We start from the raw sequence: 19,905 nt of genomic DNA, 5'->3' as shown, positions 1-19,905 counted from the left end.
CTGGATTTGGTTTTCCTCCTTATTATGCCAAATTGTGGATAATTGCATTCCTAAGTTGTTCTGAATTTCTTTTTTTAACTGAAGACTTAAATAGACGGTTCTTCAATTACAAAGAAATATATGAAAATTTGTATCAAATGTAGTTCAGATATTATATTGAATTAACTGTAGATGTTAAGTTGTCAGAGCACTATGTACTGTAAATTCAGATATTAATGCTTGCATTAATTATTGCTATCTTGTCATTTTAGATGAATTTTTGCGATATTGAGAAAAATCCTGTTTAATTCCAAAAAAAAATTCAAAATGCAAGTTTAAATTTTTGCAATTATGACCCTAGCTGTCACATTTTTTCGCAATAATTAAAACATCGCTATAATTTCTGAATTAACAGTAACCAATATAGAAAAAATGTATAATGCATTTAAAAAAACAGTACTTTCACAAAACAATAGGGTTGAACTTGGTTTGTAATTGATCATTTGAACGTAATTATCTTGTATCATTTTTTGTGTTTGTTTTCCCTAGATGCTGTAGATTCTATAGTATGCTGGTATAAGAATGGTCAACCATTGCACAAATCACTCTTTACAAGGCAGAACTTTGATGGCAGGCTATCTAAACTTATATTAACAACAATAACGGAGAGTCATGGTGGATTATATGAATGTGCTGCAGCTAACACTGGTGGGGAAGTTAGAAGTTGTTGTAGAGTAGCTGTCATGGGTAGGTGTAACAAGGTTTGGTAGCTGTCATTGCTATGTGTTACAAGGTGTTATGATACTCAGTCTTTGGATTTCTGTGTTGTGTTTTGTATACTTTTGATTGTTTTTGACGTTTTTTATGCCACATTTATGGGCATTATGTTTTCTGGTCTGTGCGTTTGTCCGTTCATTGTACCATCCATCCCTCTGTCCTGATTAAAGTTTTTGGGTCGAGGTAGTTTTTGATGAAGTTGAAATCCAATAAACTTGAAACGTGTTCCCTATGATAATTATCTTTCTTAGTTTTATGCCAAATTAGAGAATTTACCCCATTTTCACTAAACATAGGAAATGATAGTGCAGATGGGGCAATCATCAACTGTGGACACATTCTTGTTGTTTTTTGCCATGGTATTATCTGCATCCTTTTTTAATAATAAGTTTTTTTGGACGTTGTCAGCTCAATATTTTTAATTTTTATATGCAATTGCAAAATGTTATTGAGTTCATTTAACTGCTCAATTTGACATAACATCAGAATCAAAAGAAACATACCTGTACATTGTACATGTCATTTTACAGTTGCAACTATATCACATACCTTTGCAAATGTCAGCCTTGAACATTTATTTGTTCAGTTGAATTTCTGTTTTATTTGTAAAAGTTGAGAGATTTGTCATCTGTCATTCTATAATTTGGTTTCTGAACAGTAACTTAAGTTTAAATACATAGATCTCAATGAAATTTTACTAGAAGGTTCAATACCACAAAAGAAAGATTGGGATTGATTTTGGGGACTATGGAACCATCAGTTTAGGAATTAGGGGCAATTAAAAGCGGCCAAAAACAAGCATATTTGAAGTTTCCTTACAAGAACTCGTGTGTAAGTGTATGGATCTTTATGACATAGTACCACAAGGTTCCATATCACAACAGGAATTCTGGGATTGAGTTTGGGTGTAATTGTGCAGGAATCAGCAACATAAAAGGGGCCAAAAACCAGCATTTTTGTAGTTACCAGACAAGAACTTTTGTGTGTATGATCCTCTCTAAAAGTGTACTACAAGGTGCCATACTACAAAGTGAATCCTGGGATTGAGTTTGGGGATTATTTCTCCAAAGGGGGAGGGGGGTCCCAATTTTTGGAAAGGTTTCATAATTTTTTTCTTCAAAATATTTTATTTTCAAAAGTTTACTTTTCAAAATTTTAGATATTTTAAAAAATTTCAAGAAGATATCTTCAAATGTACAGTTACTGTATTGTGCAATACATTTTTAAGGTCTTTGACCACATTAAATTTATGTAAGAAACCTATTTTATTTAAAAGAATTGATTGCAATCCAAATTCAGACAGTATAAAGCTTGACTATTGTGTCCAAATTTGCCCAAACTGTTCAAGGGTCAGTCAACCTTTGCAGCTGTATCAAGCTGCTCTCAGCGAAGTATTTTATCATGAAGGGGAAAACAAAATTTGCTGTTTTTTCTGTGTGACTAAAATCATTTATTGGTTTAATTGAGAGGAGTGAAAACTTTTGTCAGCTAAAGGTTTCATTCAGGTTTGATGGGTTTGACCTATAAAAAGTATTAATTGTAACAAAAGTTACAATTTGGAATTTTTTGTCAACAGTTTGTAAAGTTGTAATAAACAATAGTGACTTCCAGTACCAATTACACAAATTATTTCTTTTGTTTGTTAATCAATGGACCATTTACATTAGAGAAAAATAAGTAACATTTACAAAAATGTAGTGTGTAAAGTAGGGTAAAATAAAATTGAGAACACTTTTAAAATATCTTGACTATAAGATTGATTTATGTCGTTACAATGTGACCTTGCTTGTCCTAAATAAAGAGGCTTTAAAACATCTCCGAACAATAAATCATAGATTAGTAAGCGATAGGAACAAGTAATAAATATATTATAATGAAAATTTAAAATGCTTTAAGTAAACAATTCAAGAAAAACTCAAGGAATAAGATAGCAATAATTGATTTAAAAATAAGACTATATAAGCATTTAATGAATTTTTATTTAGCATAATATTGTTGTAATGTTTTAATATGTCAGTCTGCCATCTATCTGAATGTCATCAGTTTATACAGTTGTATTTTTGTAATACCCTTCAAATTTGAATTAAAATTTACTCTTGTAATAATTTTGATTTTATGAAATATCAAAAGGGAGAAAGGAAAATGTTGGGATAGAAAAGGAATAAACTTGTACATGCACCTGTACACTTATAAGTATAGACCAAGGAGAGTAATTTCGTTTTCAGTTATATTTTGCACAAATTTAGATAATGATTATATTGTGTACAGAACCATGAATGAGTTTATGTTTTGCCTTATTACAAATCTGTGTCATCTTAAAATATTTATTTTCCCTTGTCTCATTCTTCATACTTTATAATTTTTCAGAAGGTAGATGATAAAGTAATTAGAAGCTGGTCTTTATTGATACATACAGGCCCTTTAACTTATTTTACAACTTGGTAGAAAGTTTGCAACGAAAAGAGTGTCTATCCATGTTTTTGAAATAAGCATAAAGTTTATCTAATAGTCTATAACAGGATCAGCTAGATGGTAAAAAAATGAGTTTTATAGACCTTAGGTTAGATGTTTAGATACCTTGATCATATCTGTGGCTGCAGCTGCATTATCTACTTCTGTTGAAGCTGGTACATCATACTAGGTCTTCACTTTTTATAGTGTTAAGACTCTGATCAGGAGGGAAGTTAGCATGACATTCTTTAAATTTTAATATAAATTTCTGCATTGAAAACTGGTCCTATATAATCACTTGTTAAATGAAATGTTTAATATCATTTAAAGATGTCTTGTCAAAACTTTTGACGACACTATGTAAAAATGTTTTATTTAGTCATATTAAATTAACTCACCAAATTCGATTAAATCTGTGAAAAATTTATTTAACTTTATATCCTTTGAACAAACTTTGAAGTTTAAGTAATAAAGACACTCTATTTATAAAGACTCCTCTCAGATTATAAATTCTTTTTTAAAACATATAAATGACATGATCACGGTTTAAATTTCATAATTTAAAATAGAAAGGACAGATATGAAATTTAGAAGTGTATGATAAATTGACGCTACATTTGAGTGGTTTTAATATTTTTATCAGAATGTAGATGTTTAATAAAATATCTTGTCAATGGGCCGAAGACTTTGGATAACTTAAAGAACACGTAACTACAGGTATTTTGTTGATTTATCGCCATTTGATGTCATCTAATTAAAGTTTTTTCGTTGACACCCCGAAGTTTGTAATATTCTTTTCTGGATGTACTTATATCGACTTGTGTTCAATGTTTGAAAGATTCTACTATTGATTCATGTGGAGATATATCTATACCTATGTGATAGACAACCGACTTAGAATTGCATAAAAACACATTTGTTGACATTTTACGATACATCCTTCAAGTCACGAAAAAGTCAACACAGGATATTTGTAGATAACACTGGAAGAGTTTGTAAACATTTTGTGTAGTGGTCCTAATTCTTTTGTAAGGACAAAATGGAAGGAAACATTGCTACATTAAACAATGGTATGTTCTTATGAATTGCTGAGTTTCTTTTTTAAAAGGTGTTTTTAGACTCATGGTACTGTATAAAAAATGAGGAATTTTAAATCCCTCCTCCTCATGACTAATTGACTGATTCAGCTGTTTTAAAATTTTCTATAGTCAGTTGATATCTTTTGAAAGGTGGGTTAAGGCTTATGATACTGTTTAAAAAAGTTTTAGAAATAAAATTGAGAATAGAGATGGAGGAATGCGTCAAAGTGACAACAACTTGAATGCCTTCCTCATGAGTTATTGACTTATTTAGTTGCAGTAAAATTTTCTACAGTCTGTTGATTACTTAATTTTTTTATTTTGTAATTTTAAATTTCTTACATTTGTTTTTTTATTAGCTTTATAAGTTCATAAAATAAAATTTATAAGTCATAAATTTTATTTTAGATTGAAATAAAAGTGAATTGCCTCAAAAAGTATTTAAATCTATTTTATTTACTGTATTAAAATGCATTGATTGAATCAAAAAGAAACATACTGGGGGTTATCCTTAATGCACAACATTACACATGGTATAAACTGATTAAACTTACAAAATAGGATTATGTCTTATAGTATAATGGATTAACTCCCTTTGTTATTCAATGACTAAATGATTAATTGGATATAACGAAACATAGCTTTGCCAATTGTTGTTTATAATATGTGATATTTACATGGTTCCGTAATAACGTGTCAATCACCTCCAAAAGTTATATTGGGGTTTGATGGGAATTTGTAGTTTTCATGATGGAACGGGAACCAAATTGTCGCCAAAATTTATATAGTGCTTGACTTCCACAAAAATGAGAAGATATGAAATAATTTTCTTCAAAATACTGAAGAAAGAAACGTGTGCATGCAAAAATGTGTCAAATTTAATAGTCTTCTAAAAGTTTATTTGGAAATGAAAAAGCGTCATATTTGACCAACTTCAGTCAGACAGTTAGATAATGGTTTCTTTACTCTCAGAATGTCTTATTGGATTATGATTTAAAAAACATGCTACTTTATATCTTTGTTTAACTTGATATATGGTGATATAATTTATTTGGTGTAGACTTGATTTATAAGTAGCATATATATGTGTGTAGATAACAATGGAATGATTCTCCTTAGTCAGTAATATATATAGAAAGGAATAACTCTGTTATAATGTTTAGATCCAAACTGTATTTTGGGGTACAGACTCAAAGAACATATACACATTGGATGTTTGTATGTAAGTTCATGTATTTTAAAGGCTGTATTATTGAGTTTATGTGTTCTTAGATGTAGGCACTTTAAAGGGTCAAACTTAACTTTTTTGTTTCAAAGGATAAACACATATGGGTTTTTGTAATTTTTTTTTAGAATATCTGCATTACAAAACTATGCTCTTAATTTGTGTAACAGTTATGTAAAAATAAATTCATTTGATAAAAAATTTCATAATTTTGGTAAAAAAAAAACTGTCTTTTCGGTGCATATTTATCTAATTTGATAAAAAAAATCTTTGGTGACTTGTTCATAAAAATTGGTACAAATAATCTTCATACAATATCAAGCTAAATGTCCTTTTAAAAAAGAAGGGCCCATGTTTGCATTTTTTTAAGCAAATTATTAAAATAGCTTGAAAAATGCATTTTTCCAAATGTGTCGTTGTTTGAGGCCACGAAATTAGCATATTATGTAAGCTACAACATTACCTCCCCTGTAACTGTAGTATAAAGTTGGTGTTTACAACTTATCCCCTGTGTTTAATGTTTGTATATGACATAATTTTGGATTGATTTTACTTATTTGTTTCTCAGTTGTTTGTGGTTATTGTACTAAAGTTTTTCATTCAGTTGAAGTTTACTTACCAAACAAATGCTAGAAATCAATATTCCCCTCTTTAGTTTGAATATTTTCTTTAAATGTTTTGTTCATTGTCAGAAACAGTTTTCAATGTTCTTCTTGTAAAATATTGGACCTAGTAAACAAAAATGAGTTTAGATGAAGAAAAATTTCATTTGCCAGAATGGATCTTATTTTAGCTTTTACTGAATCCCAAATAATGTTGATATGGGTGGTTCAAATATATTTTGAATATTTGTCCAGAGTTATGGAACTTGATTTTAAGAAATATGGTCATTTTTTCCCCTCATAAATTCAAAGATGCTGATGGAGAGTTTGGTAAACTATTTTACATAGATACTTCATTGCAGTAGAGCTTGTAAGAAAAATCAAAATAGTTTGTATTCAAAGTCTTTATAAATCTGTCTTCTTTTTTTTTTCTTTTATCCTTTTGTGTAATGTATCTATACTATTAAACGAGAAGACCTCATTTTTGGTGTCACTTCTCTTCTTTCCACAATTAATTGACCAACACATCTCTGTGTCCTATAGGTATAGTGCATAGTGCCATTTGTCATCCATTCATATGATTATTCAGATTGAGTTATTTTTGGAGAAAAACGAGAAAAAAGGCATCCGGATATTGTCCCGTCATTGGACGAAATTTTAAGTCAGATAAGACTTCTGGTTTGCATTTTTCTGTATACTTTTACAAAGAATAAAGTGTATTTTCAGAATTCTATCTGCTATCATTTTCAAGTTTACTATCCACGGCAGTCACAGAGTTTATTAAATAGAGAGGGTCTGTATACTATATCAATGACCACTATGGATCGATTAGTAAACTAGGAATTGAAAGTAAATACACTATATTTATATAGTTATGAATTTTCATAATATACAGATAAGCGCTAAAAATATTCATGTGAACTTTTGATACATTTTCTGAAATTCTTCAGTCATTAAATCTTTTACAAAATTCATTGATTACAAAAAAAGAAGATGTGGTATTATGATTGCCATGTTGAGACAACTCTCCACAAGAGACCAATATGACACAGATATGAACAATTATAGGTTACCCTATGACCTTCAACAACGGGCAAAGCCCTTACCGCATACTCAGCTTTAAAAGGCCCCGAACTGACAATGTAATACAATTCAAACCAGAAAACTAGCGGCCTTATTTATGTACAAAAAAATGAACGAAAAAAAAATATGTAACAGATAATCAAACAACAACCACTGAATTACAGGCTCCTTACTTGAATGTTCATAACATACTCAATGTATGTTCATATTGAAATTGATAGAAAACCAAAAAATTGGAATATTGGAAATAGAGGAGGAGGGATAAAAAAAAAGCATTTTCCTGTCCCCAATAACCTATGACTTATGATACTTTTGCTGAAATTCTCCAGTCATTCAATATTTTACAAAATTCTTCCAACAACACTTTGCATACTTTAAACTACGCTCTGAATGCCCGCGATTTCACGGGTGTGTTCTAGTATACATGATATAGAGAGATATATTTAAAATCAAGAAAACTGAGTAGTGATTAACTATAGTCACTGACACAAGTTTTTTTTCAAGGTTAGCAGTTTCCTCGATGCAAATTTAAAAAAAATATTAAAACATTATTTTCTTTACAAAGTAATCTTTATAAATATTTTTCTTTAATGATAATGAAGGAATTTTTCTTTTTAATGAGTTGAAAATATCTGTTCTTTCTCCCCATTTGTTTTTTTATACAGAAACATCGCCCTGACCTAATGAGACAGTATTTTGAACTGAAGGTTTTTGACAAGAGTTTGTGGTTATTTGAATACCTTCCAAAATAATTTATTTAAATCTATCTCTATTAAGTATCCCTATATAAAGGCGTATTGTTATGGTCCAATAATGATCACCTTTTCCTGTTATGATATTCAGTGATTAGTCAAAATCACTCAGGTGTTTTAGTGATGCTATGATTCAGGATAAACTTTCTGGTGGCTTTAAGGTAAGAACCAATTATTCATGTTTTATTTTTATGAAATACCTAAATTTTGACATCATTAAATATGATTTTAGTTTAAACATATTTGTTTATAGTGGATTGGAAAACAAGTTTTGCAACTTATATTAATCCCTTTCCACTTTGCGGGTGCGAGCACTGCCTTGTAGCGGCATTAGCCTACTCTTTTTCGAAATCTACAAGGGTGTCTTTAACGTGCAAGAGATATGGCTCTCTCTTAACACGGGTCAACCATTTATCGTCCCCTTCCGACGGACTATCATCGTTTAATATGATTTTACCTATATATGGTAAATATCTTTAGCTGCTTCAAGAATTTATATTGTAGCTATATAAATCCTTGTCTGCTTCAATGAGAAGAACATGTTGATCACTGTTTAAACTGTTGAATAAGATACATTATAAATTAAATGTTTCAGCAGTACCAATTTTTATGGTAGTTAAAGCTGAAAATTAGTATGTACACAGTTTGAGAAACAAGTGCTAATCATTAGATGAAGAAGCTTGGGTTCTATGAACATGTTCAATCCTACAAATTTCTTTAAAAGCATGTAGTTCTAGTAGACTCTTGATTTAAAGGGAAACTTCGCAAAAAAATCAAAAATTGATATTATGTCCATTCTGTATAAAAATGCTCAAATTTATAAATATTAAAGTTTTATTCCGCTAGATAAGAGATCACCATCGATTTTAAATTTTGAGTATCAGTTCTCGGCCTTCCGCCATTTTGTTATCTTGTCCAAATAAAAATCCGATATGTCTATAAACCACAAAGAAACAAAACTACAGTAACCGATGTAGTCTTAATTACGTGTCGATATCTTGTCAATCGTACGGTTGTTTTATCTGACTAACTTACTTGATACGGACAATGTTCTTATTTTTTTAATAACCATATAGTCTGTTATTTTTAAACTGTTAATATTGGAATCGGTTAAAAAGTCAAAGTTCAAATCATAAATAAGTGTTCCGTGAAAATTGTTTTCGAAAATCTAATTCGTTCATAATTCTTTAAAGTAATATACTTTATTCAAATAAATTAGGATCTTCGCTCCACTGATCACCCGCATGGCTTAAGGTATTACTCCCAAAGGTATTGTGAGGGGTGAAAGGTGACACGTCCAGGTATTCAAGCGATTTCCTGTCGGGCTTGCAAGTTCATGCATCGTTTCACTTCTGTAGGTATTGATCAGTGTACACGGCCGATAACTTATAACTGAACTATCAGGTGCATGTATAATATACATCTCTGTCTTCCGTGTCCGAAAGTGATATAATATACTAGTCATTACTTAACTCATACGCTTGTTTATAATTGTATTATATGTCTCTGGGAAAATGTAATATTTACTCGTTGTCAATAGTAAAGGACATAGTTGGATCGGTAAACGGACAGAAAGTCACAGGACAAAAAGTCACAGGACATAAAGTTACAAATTTGATAGGACGAAAAGTCACAGGACAAAAAGTCACAATTATTTTTTTGACAATTGTTTGAATATATAAGAGAAAGATCTTGAAATATTTTCTTTTTATTACATCTATTTATTTTTCAGTGTAGGACATTGTTCATAAGCTTTGTTAAATGAAAAGTTATCAAATTTTAATCATGCAAAGGGGACATTTCTTGGCACCATGAAGCCATTTAAGTACAAAGTCACTTTGACATTTTGTTTTCAGAACAATTATTTGTTCATCATTGATATTTATTGAATAAATTTTAATTACAAAGTTGCTTTATATATAAGAGTTCAAGAAGAAAACAAAAACTTTGTTTTTAAAACTATTTTTTCTTGTTTAAAGAAAAATACTCTAAAAACTGAATTGTGACTTTTTGTCCTGTGACTTTTTGTCCGTGACTTTTTGTCTGTGACTTTTTGTCCTGTGACTTTCTGTCCTACATTCGTTGGATCATTCCAGAAATGTTGATTAAAAAAATGCGTATACTAATAGTATGTAATCATCCAATTCGATAGACTATTGTATACCAAAAGAAGAAGAAGAAGAAGAGGACCAATTTGATTTAAATACAGGTCGATCTATAACTTGCTTTGGTTCATCGAAGTTATGAACATAGTAAAATCACAGATTTATATATCAATTAGATTGTTCTCGAATAAAGAAAGAAATTCGTCATCACCACAATTGTTCCGACATATGCAACTGGACGTACACTAATAATCCCCGAGGGATGTGAATATTTTCTAGGAAAGCTATTGAGTATTAAAGTTTCAAATCATTTTCGGGATTTATTTTCTTTCTTGATATTCAATGACAGCAAATTTAAAGAATAAACTGCTTTTCAGATATTTGTCCGCTTTAGGGCTATTCTTGCCAGTTGAACAGACTTATAATTACATTCAAAAATAGGGAAAGATGACATTAAATTCGTTGTCTTTTGTTTTTAAACATCTTTGGTCAAATAGTTATTAAGTATTATACGTTGTGAGACAAAGACTATTTTAATAAGGACGTCCCCGATTGTGATTAAATTTGGTTGACGTTTTTCACACTTGATAAAGAATATCTATTAGTAATTTTTCGATTCCATTCCAAGAAGACCTTAAATTTGCTGTCAATTTTTAAAAACTTCTCAAGTAGAAAAATATTTTTTCTTTATTCGTTCATATTATATTCCGCTTCGGTAGAGTTATCTTCAGTGAGTTCCAGTTATTAATTTATACGTGGCTTTTAAAAAGTCTAAATCTAAGTGTTCTCATTCATTTATTTGCCTAATAAAAAAAAAAAAAAATACTTTGGTAAAGCTATTTATAATTTCTTAAGTTCTCCTTTTTATTAGACATCAATCAAGGACAAAAGGTGTAAATCATTTCAATCGGACATTTGATTTTAGTTTCCCGTCTTTAACCGAAAATTGTGTATTTCTTAGTAAATTAACTTATTTGAATTAAAATAAATAATAGCACCAAACATAATTAAATTATTCCACGGCGATCAATTTTTATTTGTCACCAACTTGAATATATATTTTAAATATGTATATTGAATGCTCCCTTGTCTTATAATTCACTGATCCGAATAGACAGTCACACCTGGCAAGATGTGCCCGAGAGGCGTGGTTAAATACCGAAGTGCAAATAACAATTTACCTTTCAACAAGCCATCTACGAGTATTGCCACAGAACCGTGAATACACACATCGTATCAACCAAGTCATAGCAGAGATAGTAAAAGGTCAATAAGAGTACACCAACATATTGTCTTTACAGATTATTGTACTTTACTTTGTTCACCTTATCAGTCCGAAAATAAATTAATTAAAAATAAATTTATAACTTTTTGTGTTGTCTACAAAAATAATTCGAATATATACGTTTAACATAGAAAATTTATCTCATGAATATGTACAATTGAACGTCTGTGCGTTTTATCTTCTTATTATCGGATGGTTATTTAGATAAAGCGTAAGTCATCGGCGCGCTTACGATTACGTTAAAATATGATTAAAAACTTAAGACTTTTAATGATTGTGTTTTAAATCCCGGCATGCAAAAACCAGGAGAAAACGTCACGACCTACAGGAAGTAGTTAATATTTTTTCATTAAATATTGAATTTCTCCTTTATTACTGCACATATAGCAATAAAACTTTGTGAATATATATATTATGTCATAATGAACATATTTAAACCATAAGTGAAAAATCGTGAATTTTCCCTTTAACTTCCTGGTTTCATTGGTCATCTAAGGTACTTTTTAAAAAGGAATGGATTTTGGTGAGGTATTTACAGTATTTTAACAGATAGAGTAAGTTCAGTACCTATTAATTTTGAAAATACATGTATATATATACTTTTACCTGAAAAGATTTACTTTTACAAATTGTGACTTGGATGAAGAATTGTCTCATTGGTACACATACAACATCTTCTTACATCATCTTTCTCTGTAACCTTTGTATTTGCATGGTTTTATGAGAATAAACTATCTATCTTATATCTGTATAATTTGAAAAAAAGATAATTCTGGTATAAATATTTTTTTAGATGATTTAGAAGCTGCAAAAGGACATTGACCAAACAAGTCTTCTAAAATTCATTTAATTTCAACTATTGTTCCTTTTACATTTTTAAATAATTCAATTATCAAATGTTTCAAATTTTTCCTTGTGACAAACAATTATTCTTGAAAAAGGAAATCAATTTTTTAACAACTTTTTTGATTGAAATTTCCTTATAATTTAGGAGTGAATAGAATCTATTGACTTCATGAGGTGAACTGGGTACAGTCACCACAGCTATTATAAAGTGTGTGCAATAAAAAATAGTAATGTAATTGAATATATGGAATGAAACTGATATTGATATCAAACAAATTATAATGAACAGTGACTGTATTATATTTATCAGGTGATTGGGGGGTAACAGAGTATTAACTTGTTTGTCCCTTTTAGTCCCTGTATTTGTCTGAGTCCAGAATGATGGAAATAATAAAAAGAAATAAAAAAAATGGTCACTTTTACATATTTCAGATATGACAATATTCACTCACTCAGGTGAAGTTAAGTTGTCTAAAGTTGAAGACACTGGTTACCTTTCTGAGGGTCATTATTATGTCATTTAAATTTCATCCCTTTAATAAGTTCAGAATGACTTAGTAAAAATTTTTGTTTTTTGGTATGTTTTGTCACATGTTGTAGTTGAATTATTACAACAATAAAGTGTTGAACACAAATATAAGGAATGAAAGTTAAAACACCATAGGAGATGGAACAATCTAAACAATTAAGGAATTTTAAGCACAAGATATGTACTATATATATAGTTTCAGTCTAGTACATGTATATTTTACAGCCATGAGCACTATTTCATTCAACATGAAGGTTGTAACCCTTTCATTCCTCGATACAATAACTTTTACTAAGGAGTTGGGTATAAGAATATATTACTGCAAAGGCGTAGCCTAATTTGTAGCTACAGATTTAATAAATAGCTATATTTTGTAAGTTTCTTGAGATTTTAGTGACCCGAATTTCATATAAATGGAGAATTAGTTAAGGTTGAGTAAAGATTCAATTATAGGTATTGTGGTTTGTTATCCTTTTGTGAAATAGTTTTCATAACTAATTCATGTTGTTTTGTTAGCATGGTTGATATATAAGTATACATGTTATGTTATATGAAGGAGAAACTGAACAAAAAAAAAGAAAATTCTTGTTTGTTACCCTCAAACTTGATTATAGAATATGGGAAAATGAATTGAAATTATTATTTATAAATTATAAGAAAATTATTTTTTCTTCTCTTCAATATGTCATACTAAGGATTAATTTATTTTTGTGAATACAAAGTTTTGTGGATTGGAAAATCATATTTTCCTGGATATTGATGTTGCCGTTTAACCAAATCTCCATAGAAGCCTATAGAAACTGCTTTCCAATGTTATGTTGAATTTGTGGACTGCCTTTTCTGACAAAATGCACAAAATTTCTGACCATTTATAATAAATCCATAGTGAATAACTTGTTAAAAGTGGTGACAACATTGGCATTCCCGTTTATAGTTCTTTTTTCTTAATTTAATAACCTCTGGTAACTGTCAAGATGAATACCCATAACTGCTAATGTAGTAAAAGCACCGTTTTTTTTTATATCTAGAATTTCTTGGTCTATTAAAGTGTCTAAAATTTAGGAGATACATGTACCAAGGAGGCAATGAAAAACTTAAATCGCATAAGAGACTAAAGAACTGTGATTTTAACAACTATCATGCAATGCACAACCTTCAACAATGAGCAAAATCCTTATATGTTACAGTTAGATCTGAAGTAGCAGAAATAGTATGATAGCTCCTACACTAAATATCTAGACACAAAACATCAGTTAAATAATCAATCACTAAACTTTACATTAAAACCACGATATTAATGGATTTCGGGATTAATTTAAGCTCAAAAGGAAAATGAAAGATGGGTATTTGTAATTTATTTTTTGCTGAAAATGGAGATATAGTAAAGCTGAATAGGTCATTATACATTAATAGAATGTTGATCTGGTGTACAAAAATTCCTTGGATAGTTAAAAAATCTTCGTTTTCTTGAAGAGTGTAAATATGTTTGTAAGTTCAAAAATCTTTCTAAATATAGAAAAGTACAACACAAAGGTTAGTTCCCATCTCCAGTAGTGAATTTAATAGGTTGTACAACAGTGCAGAAAATGTATTTGTTATTTAAATTCTATTTTTGATGTAACTCAATACAGAAATTGTGATATAAGTGACAGTAAATGATTAATATATAATAGATGTATATAAATTTTATTCAGGTTTCAAAGTGATTATCATTATAAAGAATTGACCTTTTCAAGGTTATTCGATAAGGTACTCAAAATGCTCTAAAATGTATTGTAAATTTGGTTTTAATCTGAAAGATAGGACACAAATGAATTGTTGAGTAAAACCAGCATTGTTAAGATCTTTTGATTTATTTCTATTTGTGTTCTGATAATAGGATGCCATTTTAGACACTACTTTTTAAAAAGTTTTATAATATAGCATATTTCTTCCCCTGCATTCAAATTTGTTTATTATAATAATATTAAAATAAAGTACTTCATAATTTTCTTCAACTATGATTTCCACATACAAAAATGTACTTAGCTACTTGTGGCCCTACAAAGTTGAACCCTATTTGCTCTTTTCATAATCTTATGAAAATTTGCAACAAGATGTTTTATAAATTTTATGCTTTTGAAGTGATCATCTGGATTTACCTTCATCACCTTATGCTCAAAGCTGAAATTGTAAAAGACAATTCAGATTTATAAGAACTGAAACATTTGAAGAGCTATATGACCAAAAATATCATAAAAAAATAGCCAAATCCATCTTAGTAAGGCACGAGGAAGTTGATACCTCCAGACCTGACCATAGTGGCAATATTGTTCTAGAACTTCTAGAGTAAAACTGGACAATTTACTGTAGAAACCTTAAAGAAATTTAGATAAAGAGGAGTGGTCATAATCTACCTTTCTAATAACTTTCTTTTCAATATGGATGTACATCTATTCTTTATGCAACATTCTGTAATAAAACCATTTTTCTCTTCTGACTATTGAGCACTGAACAACTGTTATCTGTATGCTTAAAGTTTTGTGGTAAGCAATTCATACATATTCAAGTCAATAAATTTTTTGCAATACATGCATTTTGTATTTATTATTCTGATTTTTGATAAAAGAGCATCAATGAAAGATTGATAAATTTGATTAAAGGAAACTTTGTATACACCGGATATGATAATGTGACTAGAATTTAAATGTAAGTTCAAATAAGTGCAAGTACTTATCCCATGTCCAAAACGTAGCTCAAATTTCTGATTTAACACTAATAGTAGCTTTTAGAAAAACAGTGGACGAGAATAAGCATCAAATCTTGATATCCTCTAGAAATATTGGTCAGCTTAGAATATTTTTGTTGAATAGTTTTGAAGAGGTTTTAAGTGTTCTTTATTATGCAAAGTGTATGTATTGACAGTTTTAATACATAGAAAGTGCAAGTAACAGAGTAGAAATTGTAAAATAGATAAAAGTACAGACTTTGGTTTTCAGACATATTGTCCTCATTTATTTTAATATCATTATACCAACTCTGCTTGTTGACAAAACCTTATACTGCTCTAAAATGGTGATTTAAGAGTTTCTTGTCTGCATGAGGTAAAAGAAATCGGTAGTAATGTCACTAATAGATTTTAGAATAGAGAGTAATAACTGTCCTCTGGAATATATCTTTTGTTATGGTCCCATTCTTTGTTGAAATCCTGTCAATTCCATGCTGATTAAATTAACAATTAAACTGCATTACATAATTACCTAGTGTAAGCATATTGTATATTTATTGGTTTGACATTCTGTGTTAGCATTAGGCATCACTAAAAGGTTGTTTTACTGCAAAGAGTGGACTATGAGTTATCTTTGTATGGAGAGTAATAGGTCTAGTCTTTTTTGTCAGGGAACAGGATATTTCTTAAATTTCAAGACTGTTTGGGTGTCTTCTACTAGAAAATTTGAAAGACATTTAGTTTAGGAGAAAGCAACAAGAATTTGAGAGACCTAAATAAGCAGCAATCATTGTGAGGCAATCTGGTATTGAAATTAAATCTGATAAGAACATCCCAACCAACCAAAAACATTGTATTTCTACTCTAGTAAAAGTGTGTGGAATAATTGGGCGTACTTGATAATAGCATTGGTGGAAGGATTGATTGAAAATATTTCGGTTCATTAGGTTTATGCAAGGTAATAATTTTCCTGTTCCAAAAACTAGTTGTAAGAGAAGTTCCAGATATTCCATTCATCCAACATTTCAAACAGTGCCCTCATACATGTCTTTTGTACAATTAAGACATTTCCCAAGTGACATATTAAATGTATTACATACCTTTCATGACAAAATTAGTAATTCAATTTCATTATCCTGATTGCCATATATTTCTCCTCTAATCAATAATTACATTTCTGCTATTGTATAACATCTCAAAGAAGATGGATTCTAAGCCATGCTACATATGTCAATTCTTGGGAGGTAATATTCTTTTATTTTATTTTGAGAAAATTCTAAATTTAAAAAGTTAAAATATTTGATAATTTGTTGAAAGTTGAATTATTAGACTGTTGAAAGTTTAAATCATTAAATATAAAAATAACACAGAATTTTTGGAGTTTTGTTATTTGGTACTATGTGTTGGGAAAAATACAAATAAAAGTATAAGAATACTAATGATTGATTCATAGCTATCTTGATATTTTTTACAATGAATTTTCATCAACCCTCTAAAGGTTGAACATTTTGGATGATTTCAAAGTTTAAAACATAATTTGTATATTCATATATGTGTGAAGGATTATTGAGACCGCCAAATAGCAAAAATCAGCAAAAATTTAACCTGGTTATTTTTATGTACATGCATTGTTAATTTTTTGCTATAAGCTGCATAATTTACTATGGTTTACTATTTGTTTTTCAGCTCCAGGAACCAGAAGCATCCCTCCCAAGTTTGTAAATCCTTTATCTGATCAGACCCTTTGTGTTGGAGACAATCTGCTGCTTGAAGCCAAAGTTACAGGTATACTATTGACATGATTTTTTTTGTCTCTGTTTTATAAGCAGCAACACATATTTAAAACTTTTAATTGAATTACTGTAGTCTTGTGTTGTTTTTATAGCTCTTATAAGTGCATTAGAAGTCAAATTCTTATATGAAAAAATAAAGAAAAAATTATTTTAGAATAGAAAGGACCAGGTACAATAAGGCCTCTTTTGGTCCCCTATTTTCTCATTTTTTAAATTGTCACATAGGCCCACACTATTTAATTTAAGAAACAATGGCCAAAAAAACGTTATTTTTTTTTCATTGACGTTTTTGATGCCCTTAAACCCCCCTCATCTCGCCTTTTCAGGTCTCATCACTTGGCGTCCGTCGTCCTGCGTCCGTCGTCTGTCGTCCGTCGTCCGTCGTCCGTAAACTTTTACAAAAATCTTTTCCTCTGAAACTACTGGGCCAAATTTAACCAAACTTGGCCACAATCATCCTTGGGGTATCTAGTTTTAAAAATGTGTCCGGTGACCTGGCCATCCAACCAAGATGGCCGCCATGGCTAAAAATAGAACACTGGGGTAAAATGTATATTTTGGCTTATATCTTTGAAACCAAAACATTTAGAGCAAATCTGACATGGGGTAAAATTGTTGATAAGGTCAAGATCTATCTGCCCTGAAATTTTCAGACGAATGGGACAACTTGTTGTTGGGTTGCTGCCCCTGAATTGGTTATTTTAAGGAAATTTTGCAGTTTTTGGCTATTATCTTGAATACTATTATAGATAGAGATAAACTGTAAACAGCAATAATGTTCAGCAAAGTAAGACCTACAAATAAGTCAACATGACCCAAATTGTCAGTCAACCCCTTAAGGAGTTATTGCCCTTTATAGTCAATTTTTAACAACTTTTCGTCATTTTTTGTAACTTGTACAAAAATCTTCTTCTCTGAAACTACATGGCCAAATTTAACCAAACTTGGCCACAATTATCATTGTGGTATATAGTTTAAAAATGTGTCAGATGACCCCGCCTACCAAACAAAATGGCCGACATGGCTAAATTTAGAACATAGCGGTAAAATGCAGTTTATGAATTATATCTTTGAAACTAAGACGTTTAGGGCAAATCTTTCAAGATTTAAATGTCCATCAGAATAAGATATTTCCCCTCACAAATTATCAGATGAATTCGACAACTCGTTGTTGGGTTACTGTCCTAAAATTGTTAATTTTAAGGAAATTTTGCAGTTTTTGGTTATTATCTTGAATAATATTAAAGATAGAGATAAACTGTAAACAGCAATACTGTTCAGCAAAGTAAGATCTACAAATAAGTCAACATGATCAAAATTATTAGAGGACCCCTTTAGGAGTTATTGCCCTTAATAGTCAATATTGAACAACTTTTCGTCATTTTTGTAACTTGTACAAAAATCTTCATTTCTGAAACTATGGCCCAAATTTAAACAAACTTGGCCACAATCATTACTAGGGTATCTATTTAAAAAAAAGTGTCTAATGACCCCACCTACCAACCAAGATGACCGACATCAGTAAATACAGTAACAGGTGAGCGACACAGGCTCTTGAGAGCCTCTAGTTTCTGAAATTAATGGCTGTGAAGTTCTTACAAACAAACTTCAATCCTATGGGAAGATTTTAACGTGATAAGTAGCTTTCCAAAACAAAATTTTGAATAACAAAAAATAGGGGGGCCAAAAAAAGGCCTTATCCTACCTTGTCCTTTCAAAAAGTTCAGTGATAGTTCAAAACAAATACAATATTTTACCTGATACTTTTTGCACTGTACATGCTTTATTAGTTCTAAATTATATTTTGAAAATATTTCAAATTTGAAATTATTTATTATTTTGTGTATAACCACAAATAAAATGTTAGGTTTGACCATTCATTCTCATTTGTTGAATGTACTTTAAAAGGATTAGAATAGTTATAATTATATAAAACTATGGTTACATTGATAATGAGATGACTTCAGGCTAATTTTATTTATAGGTTATCCAAGACCCTCAATAAAATGGTACAAAAACCAGCAGGAAATTAAAACTTCAAGAGTGTTAAGGACAGAGTTTGATGGATCAACTGTACGTTTAATAATGGAGAATGTTGACCTGTCAGATTCAGACTCCTATAAATGTATAGCGGAGAATGATGTTGGTATTGATCAGATTAAAGCTAAGGTTACAGTCCAAAGGGAGGTAATCAGAAAAACAGGTAAGGAAACACTACAGGGATAATATAACTCATTTGCCATCACTACTGTGTATTTATTTTTGTTGAGCCTTCGACTTTTGTTGAAAAAGCGAGACATAGCGGTCCTACATTCCATCATTGGTATCGCTGTTGTCAGGGGTGATCACAAATATTCACTCTTTGATTAAGTTTTTTAAAATTTTGATAACTTTCTTAAACTATCCTGGATTTCTACCAAACTCTGACAGAAGCTTGTTTATGATCATTGGATTGTATCCAGAAGTAAATTTTGTAAAACAAAAATCCTGTTTATCCCTATTTTACTTATAAACAGCCTTAGTTTTTCTACAAGGAAACAATACATTCACTCTGTGGTTAAAGCTTTTAAAATTTTAATTACTTTCTTAAACTATCCTAGATTTCTACCAAACTTGGACAAAAGCTTATTTATGATCAAAAGCTAGTATCTAGAAGAATATTTTAGTAAAATTTTGTACCTGTTTTCACTTA

General features: G+C 30.0%; 1 protein-coding gene across 4 annotated transcripts in view; it reads left to right on the top strand.

Annotated features, from left to right (window-relative positions):
- The window catches only part of LOC134694035 (myosin light chain kinase, smooth muscle-like), a 64,566-nt gene that overhangs the window by 13,421 nt on the left and 31,240 nt on the right, over positions 1 to 19,905 (top strand). For 3 of the 4 annotated variants that reach the window (XM_063555036.1, XM_063555034.1, XM_063555033.1), the window contains exons 7-9: positions 529 to 726; positions 17,107 to 17,205; positions 19,198 to 19,416. In XM_063555036.1, coding sequence (XP_063411106.1) covers positions 529 to 726; positions 17,107 to 17,205; positions 19,198 to 19,416 — 516 coding nt within the window. Of the gene's footprint in view, positions 1 to 528; positions 727 to 4,139; positions 4,278 to 17,106; positions 17,206 to 19,197; positions 19,417 to 19,905 lie in introns of those variants that run through there. The other variant, XM_063555035.1, reaches the window with a different exon arrangement.

Source organism: Mytilus trossulus, chromosome 13 (genome assembly GCF_036588685.1).
Source record: "Mytilus trossulus isolate FHL-02 chromosome 13, PNRI_Mtr1.1.1.hap1, whole genome shotgun sequence".
Classification (NCBI taxonomy): domain Eukaryota; kingdom Metazoa; phylum Mollusca; class Bivalvia; order Mytilida; family Mytilidae; genus Mytilus; species Mytilus trossulus.
Note: the sequence above shows the minus strand (reverse complement) of the source record. Positions and strands in the feature narration are given on the sequence as shown.